The 10,457-nt window shown below is 39.4% G+C and overlaps 1 protein-coding gene and 1 pseudogene across 1 annotated transcript; both read right to left on the bottom strand.

Annotated features, from left to right (window-relative positions):
- Nucleotides 1-1,889: 1,889 nt before the first annotated feature.
- Nucleotides 1,890-5,629, bottom strand: LOC141818671 (putative disease resistance protein RGA1). The gene is made up of 2 exons (XM_074706123.1): nucleotides 4,540-5,629; nucleotides 1,890-4,429 (listed from the first exon to the last, which is right to left on the bottom strand). Exons 1-2 carry the CDS (start codon nucleotides 5,627-5,629, stop codon nucleotides 2,133-2,135), a joined length of 3,387 nt encoding a protein of 1,128 aa, XP_074562224.1. The 3' UTR covers nucleotides 1,890-2,132.
- Nucleotides 5,630-5,896: 267 nt separating this feature from the next.
- On the bottom strand, nucleotides 5,897-10,369 carry LOC141818670 (putative disease resistance protein RGA1; annotated as a pseudogene).
- Between the last annotated feature and the right edge of the window lie 88 nt (nucleotides 10,370-10,457).

Here is a 10,457-nt window from a genome sequence, read left to right as displayed (position 1 = left end):
TCAATTTGGATTAATCTCGAAGTAAAAATATTATAAAAAATTTTAATTTGAACTCCATCCGAATTCGTACTCAATCCAACGAATCCTAAACTCTAACTCGAACCCACATAATATGAATAATCTAAAAAATTATTTTTTATTATTTTTCATGATAATTTTTATTTTTATCTTAATATTTTATTATTGTTATACTAACATTCTACTAAAATATCTTAATTTTTTAAATAAAATTTGATTTAAATAAAAAAAATCTCTAAATCCTAAATTTGAGTCAACTCGGATCAATTGAAACTCGACTCGAACTCAATTCAATCCAAAACCTTCAATCCGAACTCAATCCAAATCCGAAAATCTCCAACTCTAATATGATATTTTTCAAATAGATTTGGATCGGATTGATGGATCAGATTCATTTTTGACACTTTAAAAAAAAATAAAAGTTATTTTATTATTTCTACCCCTTCATTTTTTTTGTACAATATAAAATTTTATTCTATAATCTCGTTACTAATAATATCATTTCTTAATAAAATAATAGTGTGATATTTTAAATTTTAAATTTATTTTTCTTAATAACATAACTGTGTGATATTTTTCAAAAATTTATTTTACTCTAATCTCCAATAGGATTTTGTCAATTGTTACATCATTATTTCTTCAGTTAATGTAATGGCATTAGTTATTATTAGTGTGTAAAACGATGAGAATTAAAAATTTTACTGAGATATTTTGCTAAGGTTAAAATAAAATTTACCATTTTTAAGGATGGTGCAAATCAGAAGTTCTGCAGAGAAAAGAAATGTAACTGAAGCTAATGTACTTGTACGTTTCTTGTAGAAATAGAGCAGGGAAGTGAGATGCTTTGACCCATGATAGCGAAGCCTTGCTGTCCCATTGATCAAAATTATAGATGGAAATACCATACCTTGAGAGGAGACTGAGCAGCAACAAAAAATGTTAACAGATGAAATGTCAAGTTTCATAAAGAATACATGGGCAATTTGATGAAGATTAGAGCAAACCAACTAGTAAACTTGCTGCAGCATATATACCTGGGCATGACTGATGATTCTTCACACTTAGAAGTGTTTTATTTGAGGAAACTTGGAACTAAGAGCATCAAAAGTACAGGTCGACTGCTGCGTGAGAATAGACACCATGATGCATAGAAGAGAACAGCAAAATAAGTACTTATCTTGCGAGAACCAAGTACTTTCTCGAGTATCTCTCCACTCACCTTCAAAAATGATCATACAAATTAGACAAAAACGATCAAATTTCCAAGGGAAAGCAAAAATATTAATTATTTTTTGAGAAATTTAATATAATAAAATAGAAAAGACTTTTTTTTTCCTTACAACAATACCACCACCAATAACAATAATAATAATTAAAATTATTCCACTAAATGAGATAACACATTTTCTCTTTTAGACAATTGAATAAAATAATTAATATTAATAAATATAACTTAAACTGATATGTATATTTTTTAATAATTCAGATATTTAAATTTTTAGTATTAATTTTGAAGGTAGATCTTTTAATTTGTTTATAGGATAAATTTATAATTGATCCGTAACAAATGCTATCAATTGAATTAAAACATAAATAAAGATAATCATAAAATCTTAGTGGAGTGATTCTTCTCCAAGTGAATGATGCTTTCTTCACACTTGAACGTGACTTGACCAAGGGCATTAGGTACGTGTTTTTAAATAAAGAAATCATAAAATTTAGTGGAGTGATTCTTCTCCAAGTGAAGAGAAATTAGAAATTGCCGGGTTTTTTCTTGATTAGAGCTAGAATTCAGACACTAAACTTAAACTCTAGCATAACTTCTAAAGGATTCACTTGTTTTTTTTATCATTAATCATTGATGCAGAGATGAGTTTTTCTAGGAATGAACAAGGGATTTATTGATACAGATAGTCCAATCAAGAAGTTGGTAGATCATAGAAGCAGATTACAAAGCAAAAATAGCAGATCGCATGCATAAATGAGAACAAACACAATTTCTGAAAGCTTGACCTAAACTAATGTAAAAAAGCACGTCTAGCAAGGTTTGGAAGTACCTTGTCTTGAGAAGTACATTGTCGATGAGAAGTACCTTTGCGAAGGTTTGGAAGAGATCATCCTTGGCTCGGAGGATGGCCGAATTCCAAATGAGAAATTGAAGGAAGATTGCGCAAGCAGTGTGGCAGAGTTTCGCTGAGATTTCCACAGTCTAGCAGTGTTAATTTCTGAATTGACGGTGGCAGGAGAAGTTCATTGCTCTTGTATTCTGTGGAGCTCATAAGCATGGGGCAGTTCTTTATTGACAAATTCTTTAGGGAGGTGAATTCTTTAAACCTTTTCACTGGAAGCCACAGCAGTTCCTGACATTCATGTATCTCAATGGATTCAATGTTTGGTAGGTCGTGAAATAGCAGCCCTTGTTCCGGCATTCTCAGATTTGGACATTCAGATACATACAACTTTGACAGAGATGCAGTCATATTGCTGCTACTTCCATTAATTTTATTCCACAGTCCTGGAAGTTCAGATAGTCCACCTTGCCATAATTCTAGTGTTGTAAGGGAAGGAGGGAGTGGGGGCAACCTCCTGAGCTTGGGGCAATCTTCAATCTTAAGAACATGCAAGCAAGGAAACAACTCGCTGTCTTCGGTCCAAGACCACTCTTCCCATTCTGACATGTTATTGAACTTGAGCTCTTCCAAACAAGGGAAATGGTTGCCCTGATCTGTGAATCCATAGAATTCTAGGCCTAGAATTCTCACTGCAGGCATCCCTGTTATGTGTAGAATCTTAAGACATGGAAGATTTCCAAGACTTGAGAGCTCCTCCAGTAAGTCCATGCCCTCCAAAACCAGCTCTTTTAGCCCTTGGAAGAACTTGTTCTCCATAGGAGGACCAAATAATTCTTGTGTTGTTTGTTTCATTGCAGGAATTCTGTTCAAGTAAAGGGATCTGAGATGCAACATTTGTCTAATAAATGAAGCATCCTCCCATCTTCCACAATTCTCCAATCTAAGAGTTTCCAAGCTGGCCAACGTTTCTGTATGTAACCAACTGGGAGTTTTGGCACCACTGTATCCTCTAATTGTCAAACTTCTGAGTTTGGAATGTGGTTGCAGTTCTTCAAGTATCTGTTCCGAGGCATGCAACACAGTGTCATCCAAGCTGGAATTCTGGTTTGATGTCCAAGCTAACACCAATTCATGAAGATGCACTTTGTCGTGTAGTTTAGCTGCACTGGCTTCCATTTTATCCTCAACATTTTCAAGATTGAGAATTCGTAATCTTCCATGGAGCTGTGTCAAAGAGCTTAATTCTGTGAGATTGTGCCCATCACGCTTCAACACTTTGAATGTAGGCAATGTTTGAAGATTGATTAGCTTCCCAATGTTGTTTATCTTAGAAATAATCACATCTTCTGAAATGAGTTGCCTCAGGTTGATTAAATTAGTGATACCTGCTGGGAAAGTCTGCACTTGACAGTTGCTTAGGTCGAAGTACTGCAAATTGTGAAGATAACTTAGTGACTCTGGAAGTTGCTGAATGCCAAAGTTGTCAGATATGTCAAGATACCGGAGGTGTATTAAGCGACTGATGGTCCGAGGCAACTCAATCATTCCACAGTCGTGCAAAATCAACACACGGATACATTTTAATCTGATACACACGGATGATATTGTCTCAAACCATGGCTCTTTCATCCTTGACAAAATCAAGGTTCTCAACCTTTTATTAATAAAAAAGCTCATTGACCTTTTCGGTTCAACAAACTCCCCAAATATTGATAGATGGCGCAGGGTTTGATAGAGATCTTGTAAGTAGGGAACCTCTACAGATGCCCTGTAACTCTCTCTTATGGAGACCCTTTCTGCAAGATCATGTATGAGGTCATGCATCACATAAAAAATTGTTTGTTCTTCCTGAAGGGACTTGTGTGGTAGTCTTTGAAAGAAGGACCTATTAACTAACTCTTGGAAATAGCTTTTCCCTACATCCTCCATCCTTCTATTTGCTTGAGGTACAATGAATCCTTCAGCATTCCAAATTCTGATCAACTTTTCTTCAGTAAACCAGTAACCTCTAGGGAATAAGGAACAAAATGCAAAACATTGCTTAAGAGGTACAGGAAGATAATGATAGCTAATTTGTAAAACTGGGACTAGTCCATACTCAGGTATTTGCCATATTTCATTATTCATTATAGTGCTCCAGTGGTTCACATCCATATTGGTGTTCAACAAACTTGCAAGCATCCTTGCTTCAAGTGGCAACCCATTCAGTCCTCTAACCATCTTCTTTGCAATGCCAATCAGTGGTGGGTGATGGTGTCCTTTTTCTCCACTCGGGCTCCTCCTCTCCCTTCGCCTTCGGGGCGGAAACTTCGATCGTCCTCTGACGTGCTCCCGGTGGCCTGAGAGTCAATGTACTTCAGCCCTCTAACCATCATTGGGTTTTCTAGAGAGCTTTGAGAGCCAAAGGCACAGAATTTGAAAAATTCCCATAACTTTTCTTCATCCATACTATCTAGGTGGAATGCACATTCATTGGAAGCCATAAATGAGAACTTTAGAAATCGACTTGTTAGGAGAATCTTGCTGCCAGACACTCCAGACCTTAGTGATGCACAAAGCATGTCCCATCCATGCATGTTATTCCAGAGGTCATCGATGACAAGCAAAAATCTTTTTGATGCTATCTTCTTCTTAACCTCGACCTGAAGCATATCCAAATTTTTATGGTCAGGAATGTCGATATTTGCAGACTGCAATATCTCTTTGGTGAGTCTTTTCACACTGAAGTTTTCTGATAGACAGACCCAGATCTTCAGTTGAAAATATTCCGTTATGCTGGTATCGCTGTATAGTTGCTGAGCAAGAGTTGTCTTTCCGACGCCTCCAACCCCAAAAATTCCTATGACAGACAGGCTGCCATTGCTGGATCCGGAACCAATAGAAGGTTTCAACAATAGTTGTCTGAGTGTATTGAACTCTCCGTCTCGTCCATACACTTTACCATCGACCCAGAAGGAAGTTGCGTTACTGCTAATGGAGTCTGCAGTCTGTATTTTCTGTCTGTCGTCTGCATCTACTGAATTCACAACTTGGATGATTTTCACAAGTGCAGTTGCAATTTTGTCCAACCTTAGATAAATTTTCCTCAGTTTATAAACATGGCTATCCTCAACTTCAACCACAGTGCGAACATGAACAGGAGAAGATGCACTTTTACTTTTTGTTGCAGAGGAATTGAATGATGATGATGATTGGCTACTTGCCTCGTATTGATGCTGATCCACTCCATGATGCAGAGCATGGTGCTCGATCATTTCCACTAAATCTTCACCATCATAAACCGTGTCTTTAAGTTGCATTAGAAATTCATCCAATTCTAGTTTCAACATTTGGTCTGTGGCAATCGTGAAAGAGTTCTCGGCCGCGCTGATGATGTCCCGAATCTTGATCACACAAGTCTCCAGGCGTATGAGTGAAAATCCAACTTCAGGCATCATTTGTAACCTATGGACTTCAACCCTCCGGAGCTTTTCAACTAAGCTGTCGATGAGAGTCACCCCGAGCCGCCCCAAATCTGAAAGCGTGAACATCATCGTCATTGAATGGCTGATGCCTCAGCTCCCAAACGGAGATTAGAGAGATCCCAAGCAGAGAGAAACTGGCAGCAGCAACAAGGAGTTTTGACTTTTGAAGGATTTGGTGTGGTATCCATTTTTGTCTGTAGCAGCCTTAAACTATTTTTTGGAAGTTTGGCGTGTTCTATTGGATGTGTCGTGAGCATTTGCAGATTTGGTTCCTGATTGGCAAGAGGGATTAATAGTCAACTTGTTCCTTATTTATAGCTTTATTTTTTTACCACAAAAAAATTAAGTTATAATATCCATCCATATAACATTGCCTAAAACTAAACACCAAGACTGGCTCAACAAAATGCTACATAATCATGCTTTTCAGAAAACGATAACTGGTGAACGGAGATTCACCAGAATATGTATTAGCAATTGGGAGGAGTGGGCAGCAGTAACATATACAGCAAAGTCTAGCTACATCAATAGCAACTGCAGACTCAAATTTTGGTTGGCACAGAACAGACAGAATCATGCCAGAGACCACAAAACAACCTACTACAGCAAAACATTTATACTATCGATCCAAAGGAAGAAATTGCTGCACTTCAGCCATGGTGTGTCAAGGAAACTAAAATTTGGCACAGTGAGATCGTGCCAAACAAAAAAGGAAAAAGGAAACCCCCCAGCTCCCTTGATGCAACCTGTCCAGCCTTCAGGGTTGAGACGGAACTAACTCTATAATAGAGAGGACAGGTCTGCACCTCAGAGCAATAGAACTTGGCTGCTAACCTTGAATCCAAAGGCTTCAGAAACGACAGTGTTGAACATTTTCAGCTTAGCAGCACAACAGAGCCTGGACCTAAAATTCCAAAACAGTTGACATCTCCAGCAGCTAAGAAATCTTGTGGCCACATGGCACCATTTCAACAGGCACCCAAAATTCTCTGTAAGATTTCAAAAAATAATATATTATTGAAAAAGAGAGATGAAAAGAAAGAAAGCAAAAGAAGGAAAAGTAGCCATGCAGGTGAGTAGTGATGTTGGGATGTGCAAACCGTATGAATCAAAGTGCTGCTGGCCATTCATTTACATAACGATATCGACCGGAGCTTCTCAATTCCTCCACCTTCACCTTCATTTGTTGCTCTAGCATCGTATTTACACCCCAACATCTTAAATCAGTGAGGGAGGTGGGCAGCCCTGTCTCCGGCAGTGACTCAATCTCTGGACAATCTGAAATGAATAAAAGCTCAAGTGAGGGAAGAGTATACAACTCCTTTGGTAGAGATTGTAGTTTCGTGCACCCAGAAAATATTAGGCTTCTAAGAACAGTGAGCCTCCGCAATAATTCCTGCTCCTCCCCCTCAAACATCACCTCCTCAACTGAGCTTTGGATTTCGAGTCTACGGATGGATGGCAGTGCTTTTCTTAAGGGGGGAACTTTAAGCAACGCAGTGTTATCAATGCATAAATTCACGTAGCGATAACAAACCCCCTTCCTCCTCCTCCTTCCCATGCTTGTCTCTTCCATTTATCAAAAGATTGGGGCATTTACAAATACTCAAATTCTTGAGGGATTTCAGAACTCCTAATCCTTCAATTGATCTCAGCTGATCACAACCATCGATTTTCACAATTTCCAGTTGCTTCAAGCGAAGCAGAGGTTTCTTTGGAAGAGAACGTAGGTGAGGACATTCGGCTATTTCCAAACGAGTGAGCGAGGTGAGGTTGAGCAGGCAACGAGGCAACAATTTGCCAAGATCCCCACAGTTAGACAAGTTTAATTTCTTGACTGATTGAAAGAGCATGCGGAAGTAATTCATGTCACGCGTCATGGTTCGGAGCTTGGGGCAATTCACTATTGCCAGTTCCTTAAGGGAGGCAAATACCTTAAGCTTCTCCATGGAAAGCCCCATCAGTTCTTCACAATCCTCTAATATGATGGTCTCAAGGTACGGAAGATTCTGCGACAGCAACCCATCTTCCAAACTCGTAAGATTTGGGCAATTTATATACAAACTTTTAAGAGTTGCAACCTTGCAATTGCCACTTCCATCGATTTCTTCCCATATATTTGGAAGTTTCATCAACCCAGATTTGCGTAGCTCTAACTTTACAAGGGAAGGAGGGAGGGGAGGCAACCTCTTAAGTTTGGGACAATCGGAGACCCAAAGTTCATGCAAGACGGATGGAAACAACTTTATGTCCTCGGCCCAACTGTAACTCTCGTCCCATGCTGCCCAAGAGTACCCACAAATTTTCAATTTTTTCAGAGTGGGATGCCATTTCAGATCTTTAAGCAGCTCCTCCAAGATGAGTAATTGATTGCTCTCCGAGCTGATATCCTGGTTGGGCATCCATTCTAACGACAATTCATCAATAAACACTTTGTTGTGCAGTTTACCCGCATTTGCTTCTTCTTTACTCCCAACATTTTCGAGATTAGAGATTCGCAGTTTTCCATGGATCTGTGTCAAACCACCTAGTTCCTCAAGTTTGTGTCCTGGATGATCCTGCACCTCGAATCTGTGTAGTTGTTGAAGGGAAGTTAGCCTCCCTATCCTGTATATTTTCGATATTATAGCCTCTTCAAAATAAATGTATCTCAAGTTGGTAAGCTTGCACATCCCTTGTGGAAAACTCTGTATTGGACAACCATACAGTCTCAATACCTGCAGATTGTGAAGACGACATAATGAGTCAGGTAATCTTTTCATGTTATAGTTATAGGATATGTCAAGATAGCGAAGGTGTCTAAGTTCGCCAACATCCTCAGGCAATTCAACAATTCCAGTGCTCCGCAAAATCAACACACGAATGTATGTTAAACTTCTCCATGGGAACTTCTTAGTCGGAGTGTTGGTATCATAGAAATTGCCATACCAAATTAGGCTCCGCCATTTGTTATTAGGACAGAGCGCTAGTAACTTTCTTTCCAGAGTATCACCAGCAGTCATACTCGCAGGAGGCCACACTGATAGATGACGAACCTGCAGGCTAGAGGTCGCTTGTGTATTGCCATTCTCTAGCCGATGGCATTCACCTTCTGATACCAACTGTGAAAGATCATGTATCAGATCATGCATCACATATGCATTATCATAGTTTGTTCTTAATTTCTGAAAGAAAGATCTACTAACTAGATCTTCAAAGTAGTTGCTCCCTGCATCCTCCATCCTCTCTTTTCCTTGAGGAATAATAAAGCCTTCTGCTATCCAAATCCCTACCAACTCTTCTTTGTCAAATCGATAATCTTTGCAAAAAAGTGAGCAAAAGGCGAAGCAGCGTTTGAGATGCGCAGGAAGGCATTGATAGCTCAACTGGAGGACCGGCAGAACGTCACTCTCATTTTGCGGAAGTTGCCAGATTTCACTATTCATAATAGTTTCCCAGTAGCTCTTTTCCATGTTAACCTTCAATAATCCTCCTACCGTCTTTGCTGCAAGTGGCAAACCATTCAACCTTTTGGCAATTGTCTTGGCTATGGCTTCCAGTTCAGGTGGATGGTCACCATTGTTTTGCGAGCCAAACACACATTTCTTGAAGAATGCCCAGAAGCTCTCATCCTCCAAACAATCGAGATGGATTGGATCCAGAGCACCAACCACGCCTGCAATTTTAGTAGAACGAGTTGTTACTAAGATCTTACTGCCTTGCACTCCCATTTTCAGCGGTGCATAAAATTTCTCCCATTTGCGGCTATCCTCGTTCCACATATCATCAAGCACAAGCAAAAACTTCTTTGATGTTATTTCCTCCGTAAGCAACACATGCAAAGCATCTAAATTTGTGAGCTCACATTTGTTTCGGGTTGCAGACTCTAGAATCTCTTTGGTGAGTCTCTCGACAGAGAAATTTTCAGATACACAGACCCAAATCTTTAGCTGAAAATGTTCTTGAACGGCTTCATCATTGTATACTTGTTGAGCAAGAGTGGTCTTGCCGATCCCTCCGATACCAACAATAGCTAACACAGGGATGCTGCTGTTGCTAGATCCTGCTCCATCTGAGGCGTCCAACAACAAATCCTTGAGTTTTTTTAAATCTTTATCTCGTCCAAATACTTCGGTTTCAACCAGAACGGAGCTTGTAGTTCGGCTGGTCGATGAAATCAGTTGTTGTTGGTTTTCTAAATCCGACAAAGGAAACAAAGGAACGAGTTGACTTATATCACCAGTGATGCTTTCTATCCTTTCATTGATTTTTTGCACTCTATCTCTGCTATCCACGATAGTAGAGACTGAGATTCTTGGCTTTTTCGTTGCAGGCAGAGCAATAGAAGAAGATGGCAACGAGAAGTTAGTTGACTCATTTTCTTGTTGCTCCACCTGCTCCTTCAGAACTTGATATTCAAACTCATCGAGCAAATCTTCAGCATCATAAGCTGCGTCTCTGAGTTGCATCAACAATTCCTTCAATCTCGCTTTGACAGCCTCATCTTGGATCCGCAGCTTCTCAACTTGGTTGATGATTAGTCTGGATTTTTCCGAAGAACTCTTCAGATTCTCGATGGCATCTTGAACTCCATGCTGCACCCCGACCTGTGGGACTGCGATAGCAGCGGCCGCCTTCTCAACCAAGCTCCCGAAGAAATGGTCAGCGAACCAGCAAAAGACTTTAACTATGAAATCCATCTCTTAGAGACTAGAGAGGGCGAACGAGCTTCCTGTTCAAAAACAAGAACAACGAGAGATCTTTAGCAGAGACAGATCTAAACGAGGAGATAGAGTTCTCACGAACTTTACCTTTTAGGCGAGAAGCAAGATCTCAAATTGGATTTTTTTCAGGGCGTCTGATCGTCTTAGTCCAAAAATATTCTCTTTTATTCCAAACATTAGTCAAACACGCAAAGTTTTAA

The sequence above is a fragment of the Curcuma longa genome, unplaced genomic scaffold, assembly GCF_044706935.1.
Source record: "Curcuma longa cultivar G26 ecotype Majalengka, Jawa Barat unplaced genomic scaffold, ITB_CL_G26_1.1 contig_25592, whole genome shotgun sequence".
In the NCBI taxonomy this organism is placed as follows: Eukaryota; Viridiplantae; Streptophyta; class Magnoliopsida; order Zingiberales; family Zingiberaceae; genus Curcuma; species Curcuma longa.
The sequence above is the reverse complement of the archived record's forward strand: the minus strand, read 5'-3'. Positions and strand labels throughout refer to the sequence as shown.